This window comes from Lissotriton helveticus, chromosome 7 (assembly GCF_964261635.1).
Source record: "Lissotriton helveticus chromosome 7, aLisHel1.1, whole genome shotgun sequence".
NCBI lineage: Eukaryota > Metazoa > Chordata > Amphibia > Caudata > Salamandridae > Lissotriton > Lissotriton helveticus.
Genome location: NC_136068.1, coordinates 423,680,854 through 423,695,852, shown reverse-complemented (window position 1 = coordinate 423,695,852; position 14,999 = coordinate 423,680,854). Strand labels below are relative to the sequence as shown.

Below are 14,999 nucleotides of genomic sequence, written 5' to 3'. Positions count from 1 at the left end.
TCCGACCCTTTGTTGGTTCTGGAACAAGCTATTTTACCCGCGGAGCAAGAAGCGTCTGAGATGGAGGACCCCGTGCTGAAGCCAGACTTGGTATCTTTTGTCGACCCCCGAACGACTGCTAGCAAGCCCCGGACTATCGGATCTACATCATGCCCTGTGTCGATTCCGCCCCAGATGGACATGGATGATCTTATATCTCAGAGCGAGTGCTCGAGTGACTGCAGTATTGTTACCTCACTCTTTCTCCTGGATGGTTCAAATACGCTCTAGCGATTTATCTTTGGTGGACAGCGGACATCGTTTAACTCTTAGACTTTGTGTACTATTTTCCTGGCCTCAATCCTTCCGTACTGACTTTGAACTTTCTCAACACTTTTATACTCTCATTGGGATGGCGGATCGAGCGGACAGGGCTTGCATGAAAAATCGCAGTGGTCAGGGTTGACTTTGATTGGATGGGTTTGAACAATGACTTTACTCGATACGGGATTTGTAACCTATACTAGCACGGGAGCTGGGTGGTTCTTACAAGCTCCCCCCCGTCTGATTTTAATCGTTGCATTATATTATTCTGGATAAGTGTAGGGGCGGGTTGCTACTGGCGGGGGGTAAGGGAGACCGGGGGCCTGTTTGATATTTCCTCCTCCACTCTTTCTTTTTCCTTCTTTTAGGTCTAGTTCCGGGGCGACAGGCACACTGCCAGTGGGGATGGGCCGTAGCCATTGCAGGGGTGCAGGGTGGGGGGATTGGGGAGGGGTTTGTTATTTTGCCTTGGTTTAGTTCTATGGCCTTTTTTTCTTTCCTTTTTTCTTTTACGAGGGATGGGTCGATTATCCTGTTCGATTTTCTTATGTATCGAGGTGTCCGATTTGTCTTCATTATCCTGAACTATGGGTGGGAGAGCCTTGCTGGCTGCTACTTTGCTGGATCGTTGATCGCACTTCTCCTTATTGATGTACCGAACCAAGTTGACAGTGCATACTCCTTTGAATTGAATTTTCCATATTGATTCATTCGCTCACCTATCGCAATATTGTATTTTATGTATGACACCCGATATATGTAAATTTCTCGTTTTCTTCAATAAAACCCTTAAAAAATTTTTTTAAAAAAAAGACTACAAAATCCAAGCTAAGATCTATCGAGAAACTGATTGCAAGGAAATATCCTTCATATTTAGTATCAAAAACGAAAAAGAGAGCTGCGAACAACCACAGAGAAGCACTCCTGGAAACACACCAAAAAGAAGAAACCGACAAAGACAAAATACCTATCTGCATCACCACGTTCAATATAGCATCTGACAGGGTTGCAAAGATAGTTAAAAAATACTGGCGGACTCTAAACAGTGGTAATCTGGACATACCGAGACCTATGTTCAGCCACAGAAAGGGGAAGAACCTCAGAAACTACCTGGTACATACACTCCCCAAACACACAACTGACATTGAGGGCTCACAGCGAGTATTACACACACACTACCAGGGGGCCACTACCATTGCAGCAACTGAAGCATATGCCACCTCACTTCAGCAACTAAAAAAGTGGTTTTCAACAACAATATGACATGGGAACTACGAAAATTTACAAATTGCGACACTGCAGGGGTCATTTATATGATCACTTGCACTTGTAACTTCCACTACGGGGAGATGACGACAAGTGAAGTCAGTATCAAGACTAGTCAAACACCGAAGCAACATCAGGTGTAAGCGAGCCACAACTAAAATTACATCACATTTAATTGAAAAACAACACGCCGTCAATGATCACAGGTGGGTGGTGGTTGAACACATTAAAATCCACAATAAACTTGACCACAGGCTGCTCGAGAAAGCACAACGCTGGGTTTTAAAGTTATGCTCTGACACCCAGGGCCTGAATGATAACATCCCTTGGGGTCAATTCACTAAGTGAAACTTCAGGTAGTCATTTTTGTTTGGGGGGGGGGGGTTCCTACTGGACAACTGGAAGCCCCAAATGACCATATATAGGGGTCACTACCCAGACACATTTAGAAGAGATATTATGTACATCTGCTTGCGCCTAGCAGAAGATTTAACACCATATATATCTGTTTATGCCCAAAAGTATGGTAGGATCTATGTAAATATCTTATTAACGGAGTTGTGTCTGCACACCACACAGACGATTGAATACATTTCCTGACATTATTCCGCTATCCCTGCACTTCAAGAAGTGACTTGAACCACTGTTCTTAATTGCTCTTTAAATCATACACCCAAGATGGCTGACGAATGTGCCATCATAAAGCATAACAGTGGAGAATGATCCGCACAAAAACATCTCAGTAAATCCTTTGCTTCTTTATTTTAGATCGCCCAACCCTGCACTCCAGTAAAGCGACTTACACCAAACGTTTGAATATCATGCTAAAATTGATACACTCAAGATGGCCGAAGTATTTGCCATTTCACGGTGGCCATTTTTCATTGTGTACCGCTCGAGTCACAATGACTAGGGGGAAACACCAGAACATATACCGGCTCCCGAGGAGAGACGCGTTAATATGCGGTCTCCAGGCAAGCGAGTAGGTACATTGCCGACGAGGAGAGCTCAGATGAAGTAAGTTCTATTAATCGTTCCCTTTCAGGAGAGCCAAACCGAGCAAATCTAATAACCTTATGGAGGAATCAGGCAGTCCGAGTTTTTTACAGTGTTTTGACAGGGACTACACTAACCACGCTCTATCCTTATTTACAGAGTTTGAATACGAGCCCCTCAACCCCGCCAGACCATGGGGCTCCAAATGAGTATGTGATTAGTTGTACATGTTCATACTTGGTGTTTGTTGTGTTGTCACGTGGTTTATGTTTTTGTAAATAGCACTCACCATCTCCACCTGAAAAATCAGCCATACGCTTTTTCTCTTGCATAGCACGACGGAACACTATGTAGCTGCTAATTTTCACACACTACAGAGGAGCATTTATACGTCAGTAACTGGTGCTTATATTGATCATGCCTGCCAGCTTACACTGGTAGGCATTTGTTACTTTAACAATGTTCTTTCTTTTTTATATCCTACATAACCAATGAGTTAATCGTATGTATGTCATTATTAGCGCACACATACTAGGTGCAGTGCTTAATTAATTAATGTACTCATTTTTTCCATTCACCTTATTTATGGGTCACCTTTGGAGTGGTACACACAGGGCGGGTCCCTGTGTGGTCCTGAAGAAGAGCTTTGGTGAGGCTCGAAACATGTTACTGGGGACTACTAACTCATTATGGTTAAGTTTCTCTTCCCAGTATTCACCCGTTTTTAGATAGAGCAACTAGGAGCTATAATAAAGGTACTTTGCCAACTAGTTAGGTATTTTTAATTCACTACTCCCGCCTCCACATCACCACACTACACATTTTTCTCACTAAAGTGCTCCTACGTAACTCTGCAAGTTGCAGCACGCCTCAATCCGGAGCGGATTGAGAGGACCCCTTCGATGAAGCATGTCACCAAGGGGAAACCCTCGTGAGTGAGGAGACTCAAAGAAATGTTTCTTTCCTGCCTGTAGACTCTCCCACTCTAATTGAGCAGAAGTCTTTCACTCCTAATTAGGTTCCTTTTCCGGCATTCCGGATTTTGTGTGTCTACTACTGTTCTATGAGGGTGGACCTAGCTGATACCTCTACCTCCCACCTTTTTCTGATTGTCCCCCAAATATTAGTCCTGAAAAATAAATGCTTTTTAGATGAGAAGAACGTTTATGAATCATGGGGGTAGAGGCCAGTGTACTGCTCTCAAGCTGAACTGAAGTTGTTGGTGGGCGACAAAGTCTCGAACTGTCCCTGCAAGATCTTTTATTGACGGCCTTGGTTCTGAAGAGGTAACACAAGGTGAACCGTGAATTACAGCTGACCTGCATGGGCTTGAATCATCTATTTCGGGGTTCCTATATTGATGGGCCACTCTGATTCTCCTGATTTGCTCTATTATGTCTGTGTTATGTTACTTGGTTGTAATTCCGGTTTGAAATGAGGGTGTTGTGCAAAAAGGCCATGCCATTTCATGGCTTTTGTGGGGTTTCTTACAGTTATTGGGTGGGTTGGGATAGTTACTATATAAGCTGTGTGTTGTGCTCTGATCACTTTGCCTAGTTTGGATCTTGAGTAAAAATGTGAACGTCTTTTTTAAATGTTGGTTGTACACAACTTACATGTCAAGCACTTCTTTGCCTTATAACCTCATAAATTAAGGCTTTAAATCGCACATGGAAATTCAAGTCGTTCCTCATGTAGTTGCTGAATATGAGGGATTTTTCTTACCGTTTCATTCTGACTGCCAGTGGCTTCTAAAAATGCTGAATCTTGCACAATATTCAGCATTGCTCCTAGGAAATTAGAGAAATATCATGTTATAGGAGCTAATAGATTTCAATCTTTCATTCATAGATCTAATTAGCAGTATCTGGTCAAGGAAATCAAAAACAACTTGAAACTATAACAATGAATAATGCTAAACAGGTTTTTAAAAACTTCCATATTACAAAACGAATATTTAAGGTGTGGGCATTATTACAATATTTCAGAAGCATGCATCAAAATCAGTCTTGTTGCTTTTTAAAAAACAGATTTTTTTATAATCAACTTTACTGATTTTGAGAGAACAAAGAAAAGGTGATCACCAACAGCACAGCACGCAGGTCCATATATATGGCATTGCAAGTATACTGATAATAGTGTTATACAATAGACACAACGATAAAGCACATCACATGGTAAAACAAGCAGTCCATCGAAAATAAGGAGCTAAACCTATGGACCCCATCATCCCAATTGGTCCGTCCATTTACCCCATATCTTTTGGTATTTGGCCAGGCTGCCCCTAGCTTCAAACAAGGGTTTCTCTTGAGAGGCACACCAGTCCACACCTCTGCGCCATTTAGCTATTGTAGGTGGATCAGGTGGAATCCGGGCAATTGCGATATCACGTTTGGCCACGATAATGGCCTTCCCCAAGAATAATGTATCTGCCCGGGACGCGTCTAGACCGTCCATAACGTCCAGGAGGAGACGCATGGGGTCGTGAGGTACATGCCATAAAAAATAAAAAAACAGATGGTTTTAAATACCTTTTCTCCTTTTTACCAGTGCTGGCCAGACCAATATTCCCACTGCACAGAGTCGCTGAGTGTCTGAAATCTACTCCGCGCATCAAAGATACAAGATGTAAATAATAATCTAGTTTCTAAATTAACATGCATATTCCGGATATCAGGTTACCGAGTAACTCCTACATACAAGAGCATGGTGACCACTTTTGCAGAGAATCATACTGGAAAAAAACAGTCACATGGTAATACAGTATGAGCAGTCCAAACTTAAAGATACCCACATAAACCAACTCCTGAGGAATGTTATTTAATTAAATCTATGAGGAATAAGCTGCACACATTCCAGTAGAATCCCTAGATCCTTAGCTGTCTCACTGAAAAAGACTGTGAAAGTCCATTTCGGTTATTTTCTTACTTCAAAAGAGCCGAAAAAGCAATAAGTAGAAAAAGTTTGCTGGAGAATGGAAAAAATGGTTTCAGGACATATAGGATAGTGTATACCTTGAATTTAAGTCGTGTCTAGCCCTGGCCTAAATGTACGCTGGCAAAATAATACATAATTCTCAATTGAGTGTAACACAAATTTTGCTCATTTTTTCAACATTTTGCATTACATAATTTGCATCATTTTGGCACATAGGAAACTCACTCTGACAGAACATTTCTCACTAAGATATTTTCTGCTACAACCAAGCTCAGGTGCCAGTATCTCACAAGATGTTTTAGGCTAAGAGGCGCTCATGTGAAAAGAGTGAAGTGAGCTACCAGCAAACTATAGTTTGATCTGAACACATAAGTTTGCTAAGTTATTTGCAAATTCGTAAAATATGGTGAAAAGAAAAAGTAACTTACCTTCAATAGCATTCTTTTTGGGAGATACGCTACCTAACCACAGATTCCTCACCTTAGAATACTCCACAGAAGCCAGACTGGATCCTGAAACCTTTTCTCCAGCAATGCTTTCGCACGCCGCTAGGTGGGGCTCTGAGGTTGAGACAGGACCACCCTTGAAATTGGCAATCTGATCGAAGAACAGATGCTCAAGCCCAAAAGCACTGGTTATCATACTCTCCTGGCCCAACCGAAAGCCAATAAAAGGGGTTGCGCCTAGTCAGCCCTGATCTTTTTGTTTTTACAACTCGAGGCAGAGGGAGAACCGTGTGCAGGAGTCCAGAGTTCCATTCCCTCCAGAATGCGTCTTCTAGTGAGTGTTCCTACGAAACTCCAACACAAAGTTTTTGACAGTGCACGTTCTTGATGGTGGCGAAAAACAATATAGCCAGAGTTCTCCTCACTGCTGGAATATGCACTGCGCCACCTCACGATGTAGTAGCCATTCGTGATCTTCCCGAAGTCACCTGCTGAGCTTGTCTGCTCCGTCATTCAAGGACACAGCCAGGTGGGCTTGTGATCAGAAAGAAACCCTACTGCTCAAATCAACTCGAGAGGAGCTGGACCTCCTTGCGCTGGGCCCTAAGTCTTCACTATGTCCTGTTTGTTCCCACATGGCGGTGGTATTGTCTGTGGGAGCCTGCATCAGCCTCCCTTTGATGGACAATAGGGAGACTTCAAGGTCAAGTGAATGACTTGTAACACTAGCAATTTGATACTGAGTCAGGCTTCCATTCCATCGGGCGTCCTCTGATCTAGGCCTCCCCGACATGACCTCCAAAACCCAGCAGTGACGCTTCCATCACCACCATCAGCTTTGGATGGGAAAGGGAGAGGAGCCTGCTGCTGGATAAACTGTGGTCAAGTAGCCCCCTACTACACATTGTCCGTTGAAATTTGATTTGTGTGATATTCAACAGGTTTCTCCTTGGTGCTTGGCCCACTGAAATTTCAATTTCCATTGCAGAGCCTGCTAATACCATTTGGTATATTTAAGAAGGAAAATGCAGCAGATTAAAAGGCCAAGATGCCTCAGAGCTGGTCTCATTGAACTTCAGGGCCGAAAGAAATGCGTTACTTACCTGTAACTGCAGTTATCCAGTATTGGTGTCTTTCATAGATTCACATGCCTGAATCACTCCCCGTCCTCGAGACAGGAGTCTCCGGTACATAGAAAAGTAATGTCCTATAGACATACATAGAGAATAGTAGGCCTAGAGGCCTCACCTTAGTAACATATCCATGTCCTTTTGTAAAAAGGACCAAACTATAGATAAGAGCCAATCAGCTGCCACCTCCCTCTAGAACCTTCCTGTCAGGAGCCTCAGTCCCTCAGATTTTCATACGCACTAAGCTAAGTAGGCGTGGTACTGAGAGAATTAGGTGAGTCCTTCCAGGGAAGGCGGGAGGGTTGCATGTGAATCTATGAAAGACACCAATACTGGATAACTGCAGTTACAGGTAAGTAACGCATTTCTTATCCAGTATTATGGGTGTCTTTCATAGATTCACATGCCTGAATCAGAGTAGCAAGCAATGCAGAGTGCACATTTCTGATGGAACAGCATATACAAGTCATTAGATAATACACATTATGTGAGCATGAACCATCATTAGTCATCCACAATAAGTATTAGTAAAGAAATGTGCATACCAGAGTAGGATGGAGGGACGGAAGAAGGCTCACCTTACTGAAATAGATGGCGTGACACTGTTTGTCCCACTGCTGCATCATTCATCAGCTCCGTATCCAGGCAGTAGTGCCTAGTGAAGGTATGCGGCGACTTCCGTGTTGCAGCCCTGCAAATGTCAATGACTAGCGGCCCTGCAAAGAGAGCCATAGAAGTGGACATAGCTCTCGTGGAGTGCGCTCTCACTTTAGAATGCAAAGGCTGTCCAGCTTGGTCATGACAGAAAGCAATGGTTGCAGAAATCCATCTGGAGATGCTCTGCTTGGCAAGTGGTAGACCTTTCCTAGGTCTGCTGCAAGCTACGAATAGCTGGTTAGATTTCCTGAATGTTTTCTTTTTGTCAATGTAAAGCTTCAAGCATCGTTTGAGATTAAACGAATGCAGCGATCTCTCAGCTGTCGTGCTTGGGTTTGGAAAGAAGGAAGCTGAGCCACAGGTTCATTTAGGTGGAAGTCCGACAGGACTTTTGGGATAAACCTAGGATTGGTTCTCAGGATTACTCTGTCGTTTTTAAAACTGTAGAAAAAAAGGTCCTGGATTGAAAACGCCTGTAGCTCACTGACCCTCCTTGCAGATGTGAGCGCCAGGAGGAGTGCTGTATTCTACGAGACATACTTTAGGTCAGCTCTGTGTACTGGTTCGAACGGATGCTTCATGAGCTGGTTAAGAACCACATTGAGATGCCCGGTAGGTGGCAACATCCTTACTGGCAGGAAAGATCTGTATAATCCTTTTAGAAATTGCTTAATCAACCTGGTTGACCAGAGAGATTGACTCGTTGAAGTTCTTTGTATAACGAAATATTGCTGCTAAGTGTACTTTAATGGAGGAGTGGGCTAGGCCCGACTGTGCCAGATGTAATAGATAAGGTAAGATTTGCTCCGGTGAGAATGCCTTGATCTGCACACCAAACAAAAGCGCTTCCATTTCAGGGAATACGTTTTGGTCGTGCTATCCTCCCTTGCTCTGGCAAGAATGTCTCTACAGTCTTGTGGAATATTCAGATTGTGGAACTCTCGGAACTCAGGAGCCCGGCATCTAACCTGAGAGACTTCAGATCCGGATGTTGAACTTGATTGTTGTTCATTGTGAGCAGGGATGGATACTGCCGCAGGTGGATCGGCGGCTCCAGGGATAGACGGTGGAGCTCTGTGAACCAATGTTGCCCCGGCCAAGTTGGGGCTATTAAAATTAGAGTACAAGGCTCCACCTAAATTTTCCTGAGGACTCTGGGAAGCATCGGAAATGGCGGAAAGGCGTACGCAAAGACATTGCACCATGCGATGGAAAATGCATTCCCTAGAGACCCTGACTGGGGATGCCAACTTGCGAAGTGTGGGCATTTGGCGTTCATTCTCGCCGCAAATAGACGGATTTGCAGCGTGCCCCATCTGGAGAAGATGTCTTCTGCCTGCCCAACACGTCGGCGAGCACATTGTCCGTGTCTGGGACATATTCTGCTCTTAGGGTTACATTGTGGAGTATGAGTCAATTCCAGAGTTTTTGCGACTCGCGAGAGAGCGTCAGCGAGCGTGTCCTCACTGTTTGTTGAGGTAGTGCATAGTCGTGGTGTTGTCTGTCCGGACGAGCACCAGGGAAAGTTTGATTCTTGGCAGGAAAGCTTGAAGGGCCAGGAAGACTGCCCGCAGTTCAAGCATTTTGATATGTAGTTTCTTCTCCATGGGAGACCACTTCCCGCTTATCTGTAGCTCTTGCAGAAAAGCTCCCCAGCCTTCCAAGGAGGCGCCTGTTGTGACAACATGAGGAGCAGTCGGAAGCAGGAATGACAAGCCTTGAGGCAGGTTTTGAGATAACATCCACCATTGCAGGGTTCCGATCATCTGAGGATTCACTTATGTGGTCGTCGAATGACCCTGTGCATTAGACCCACTGCTTCGAGAGCGCCTCCTGTAGAGGTCTCATTCGTAGTCGACAGTGAGGAATCAGGAGGATACCCGATGAGCTCATCCCCGAGAGGGATTTGAAGAGGCGGACTGTCAAGACTTTCTTCGAGGCTACTATAGCAGCTATTGCAAGGAGCTGGTTCATCCTCTCTCTGGATGGTAAAACTTTTGATGACCGTGTGTCCAGGGTTGCACCTAGGAAACTGATGCACTGAGAAGGTTGTATGACCGATTTTTCCTGATTGAGGGTGAGACCCAAGCAATCGAAAAGCTTTAAACAGGCGTTGGAAGACCTGGACGCGTCTTCTAAAGATGGAGCCTTGATAAGCCAGTCATTCAGATACTGAAAGACTTGGTGATGGCACTGTCTGAGATATGCCGCCACCGGGGTACGACATTTCATGAATATGCGCGGTGCAGATTTGAGCCAAAGGGCAGAACGCGAGTGTCTGCCCACTACTGCAAATCGCAAGTACCTTTTTGAAATTTCTGTGAATTGGGATATGGAAGTAAGCATCCTGTAGGTCTAGGGACGCCCTAAAATCCTGCTCTTACAGTAGTTGCAAGACCTCCTGGATCGTTACCATGCGAAACAACTGCTTCTTAGGAATTTGTTGAGGGCCCTGAGGTCCAAGATTGGTTTCCACTTTTTTTTATTTTTTTTTATTGGATCAAAAAGAAGCGGGAATAAAACCCTTTTTCCTTCTGAGATTGAGGTACTCTCTCTATTGCTCCTTTTTGCAGCATAATCGAGATCTCTCGTAGAAGCAGCCGTAGATTTTTGTTATTTCTGCTGCCCTTTACCTTGAAAGGAAGACTTCCCAAAAGAGGATTGCTTGTTTTGCTGTTGTTGACACTGTTGGTATTGCGGTCTACTCTGGCCTGAAGAGCAGGAAGACTTGTATTGATAATTTCCTCTGTAGGAAGACTATCCTCTTCCTCTATTTCTACTAAAGGACTGGTTCTTACACTGAAGAGTGCCCAAAGCTCTCGCAGTGTCTGCTGCGTCAATTTTTTGTGCTAAATAGTAACTGGCTATCATATGGCAGGAAATACACAAAGACCTAGACTATGGAAGCACATGTGAAAATTCACCCTTATTTAGAATATTTCGTTCGTTGCTGATCATTAGCAAACATTACTCCCCTTGTTACATCTTAATTGGGGTAGCCAAAATATCTGGGGTTAGTGCTTAATTCCAAAAATTGCCTGATTCTCATGCAACAGTAAAATACAGTTGAGAGACCAATCATACCACACTTAATCTCGTGACAAACAAATATAGTGATAAACCGAAAAAAAGTGTGTGGGAGCGAGATGGCACCTCACGGGCGCACCACCAAGCAGGGACCTGACTGGTACTCGTCAGGACTGCCCTGTTGTCATCATCGGTACCATCAAGCTTAGAACAGAAAATAGTGTCCAAATACACAAAAGATTTGTGCAGAAAAAGTGCAGTGAGCATAAAGAAGAAAAGTAACCAGTACAGTGTCAATCAACACATTAAAACACTCATAACACAACACAGACAAAATACTTTTATTCAATTTCTTGTGTTGTGTATGGAAAAAATAAAAGGAAAAAAGTAGATGTGGTTATCACCTATTTAACCACTTATACTTTTACTTGCCGACATGTTTCATTGCCTGGTAACTTGTAGGCAATTTCATCAGGGCGTCATGTATATTAAAGCCACTGCAGGTGGACCCACATGTCTTCGCAACCTCAAAAGGCCATAGGTGCTCCTACCAGCCAGACGGGACGCGGTTGTACCATGGCACGGGCTGAGATACAGCGGCCGCTTCTCTACTGTCCGCGTTCTGAAAGGGAGAAGTGAACTATCGACTATTTGCGATTTTTCTTGTCTTTCAAAGTACAACCGCGTCCCGTCTGGCTGGTAGGAGCACCTATGGCCTTTTGAGGTTGCGAAGACATGTGGGTCCACCTGCAGTGGCTTTAATATTTTTTTTTACTTTTCTTCTTTATGCTCACTGCACTTTTTCTGCACAAATCTTTTGTGTATTTGGACACTATTTTCTGTTCTAAGCTTGATGGTACCGATGATGACAACAGGGCAGTCCTGACGAGTACCAGTCAGGTCCCCGCTTGGTGGTGCGCCCGTGAGGTGCCATCTCGCTCCCACACACTTTTTTCGGTTTATCACTATATTTGTTTGTCACGAGATTAAGTGTGGTATGATTGGTCTCTCAACTGTATTTTACTGTTGCATGAGAATCAGGCAATTTTTGGAATTAAGCACTAACCCCAGATATTTTGGCTACCCCAATTAAGATGTAACAAGGGGAGTAATGTTTGCTAATGATTAGCAACGAACGAAATATTCTAAATAAGGGTGAATTTTCACATGTGCTTCCATAGTCTAGGTCTTTGTGTATTTGCTGCATATTGAGTGGAGGGCGACCTATTGACTGGCTTTTCCCTCTAAAGCTCCTTTTTTCTTGAACTATCATATGGCAGGCCCAAAATCTTTGTTTGCACCTCAGGACTAAAAGAGGATGACTTTAGCCATCCTTGGAGCCGCAAGACTGCTGCTCCAGCCAACTGGCGGGACCCTGCCATAGCGTTATACATCGCGCAGTCTATAGTTTCTGACGCCGATGCTTCACCATCTAGCAGAATCCTTTTACTTCCTCTTTGGATGAATCTGGCAATTCCGACAGGTATGGGGCTATGTGTGCCCACAATTGTCTATTATAGCGTCCCAAGAGCACTAGGGTGTTCGCGGCCTTTACCGTCATTGAGGAAAACCTGTTCCCAATGTTGTCCACTCTTCTTCCCTCCTTATCAGGAGGAAGCGACAAAGGGGCCGAAGGATTTCTGGAGGTCTTCTGGGCCGCCTGTGTCACCACGGAGTCCGGCTTAGGATTCCTGTTAAACACGCCGGTGCTGTCTCTGGCGCCCTATACTTCTTATCCAACTGAGGGATCACTGGTGATACAAAGGAGGGGTTCTGCATGACCTTTACCCCTTCTGACTATAGGTAATCGATAATCGGTATTGACCTTACTGTCTTCTTGAGAGGTTCTTTGAATTCATACAAGAAGCAGACCTGTTCTTGAGAGATCATTGAGATCTTTAAACATTGAGCAGCCCTCTCTACCACATTATAAGAGATTCCAGAATTGTCGGAATTTCCCTCGTCGACGAGCCCGTCGACGAGATGGCCGTCATAGACTATGCCGTCGTAGACGAGCAGTCATAGACGAGGCCGTCGTAGGCGACACCATAGACGATCCGTCGTAGACGAGGCCGTCGTCGACGACGCCGTCGTAGACGAGCCATCGTAGAGGAGCCATCGTAGATAAGGCCATCGTAGACGAGGCCATCGTAGACAAGGCCATCGTCGACGCAGTAGACAGGCCGTCGTAGACGAGCAGTCATAGACGAGGCCATCGATGACGATGCCGTCGTAGACGAGCCATCGAAGATGAGCCCTCATAGACGAGGCCATCGTAGACGAGGCCTTCGTAGACGAGGCCATCGTCGACGCCGTAGACAGGCCGTCGTAGACGAGCAGTCATAGACGGGACCGTCGTCGACGAGGCAGTCACAGACGAGCCATCGTAGACAATCCATCGTAGACGAGGCCATCGTAGAAGAGGCCATTGTAGAAGAGGCCATCGTAGAAGAGGCCATCGTCGACGCCTTTAACAGGCCGTCGTAGACGAGCAGTCATAGACGAGGCAGTCGTCGACGCCGCCGTCGTAGACGAGCCATCGTAGATGAGGCCATCGTAGACGAGGCCATCGTAGATGAGGCTGTCGTAGACGAGCCGTCACAGACGAGCCGTCGTAGACGAGGCCGTCGTAGACGAGGCCATCGTAGACGAGCCATCGTAGATGGGCCATCGTAGACGAGGCCATCGTAGACGAGGCCATCGTAGACGAAGAGGCTGTAATAGGCAATGATGATGGTTTCTTCGTCGACCATCCTGTTGACGATGTTGGCTTTTTAGTCTTTACCTCAGGAGGTAAGAAGACGCCTTCCTGAAGGGTCCTATGACCAGAGGAGGTGATTTTGACGGCTCCGAAGTCGTCTTTTTTACATGATGTTTCTCCAAAAGTAAGTCCTTTACTCTCCTTTTTCACAGAGCGAGGAGATTTTGGAGAACTGCGCCTAGAAGACCCATGAGTGGTCTTTTTGAGGGCCTTCTCAGGACGTTCCCCTGAGGAATGAGTTTGAGGAGATTTTCTTTTCTTTTGAGATCTCCTAGATGTTGAGGTCAACACCTCATCACTTTCATTGGAGAAAATAAAAAACCTCCTTTCTGGTCTTAGTGTTTGACATCATATTAAAAGTCGCCCTTCACGACCTCTCAAAAAACGTACCTGAGAAAGTGCGACATACCTTGCAGTCTTTCCTCATCCGACCTTCTTTAAAGAATGTATTTGAAGATAATCCATAGTAGAAAAGAATCCTTGACAACAAAGTTATTTATTAAAGTACAAAAACACAGAATCTGAGCAGAGCTCAGAGGAGACTCCCTTAGCACAACGTGCAGTAGAAAATCTGAGGGACTGAGGCTCCTGACAGGAAGGTTCTAGAGGGAGGTGGCAGCTGATTGGCTCTTATCTATAGTTTGGTCCTTTTTACAAAAGGACATGGATATGTTACTAAGGTGAGGCCTCTAGGCCTACTATTCTCTATGTATGTCTATAGGACATTACTTTTCTATGTACCGGAGACTCCCGTCTCGACGACCGGGAGTGATTCAGGCATGTGAATCTATGAAAGACACCCATAATACTGGATAACTGAAATATCAGAATCATAACCCAAATGTCTTGGACTCATTGCAACAGAGGCAACACCCTGAACTGTACCGATCCAGCACAGCTCCAATTAAAGGAAGTAACTGAGAAGGAGACAGGTCATCTTCAACTCGATCGTGAACTCCAACAATGTCAGGAGATTTGCATTCATGCGATCGTGGTCTATTGCTAATTGTGGCATGTCTGCCTTCAACAGAAGTCGCCGAGGTAGGGAAACCTTGTATCCAAAACCTCCAAAGTTACGCAGCGACCACCACCATCATTTTTGTGAACACTTGAGGGGCACTGGTGAGGTCAAAGGGGAGCAAGACAGAAACTGCTCATGGCCTACTTTGAACCATAGGTAACATCAATGGGACAGCAGGACAGGTATATGGAAATATGCCTACGGCAGGGCCAAGAACCGTCGTTTTGTATAGGTCCAGGGTAGGAAAGGTCAGGACCAGCATGAGGATCTGCAATTTGTTTTCAGCAAGGTATTCAGAGGTCAAGTGTCGAAAATAAGTTGAAGCCCCTATCCCTTTTTTTCAACACAAGGAGCTAGCGAGAGTAGAAATCCTTTTCTATTTCCGGGTGCGGAACTCTCTCAATAGCCCCTTTGTAAAGCAAAAAGTGTACCTCTCGTAACAGATTAGATAGGTG

The 14,999-nt window shown here is 44.9% G+C and overlaps 1 protein-coding gene across 3 annotated transcripts in view; it reads right to left on the bottom strand.

Annotated features, from left to right (window-relative positions):
* RALGAPB (Ral GTPase activating protein non-catalytic subunit beta) overlaps positions 1-14,999 on the bottom strand; it is a 2,268,266-nt gene that overhangs the window by 1,256,077 nt on the left and 997,190 nt on the right. For all 3 annotated transcript variants that reach the window (XM_078652319.1, XM_078652321.1, XM_078652322.1), the window contains one exon: positions 4,291-4,355. In XM_078652319.1, the coding sequence (XP_078508445.1) occupies positions 4,291-4,355 (65 nt within the window). The remainder of the gene's footprint in view (positions 1-4,290; positions 4,356-14,999) is intronic.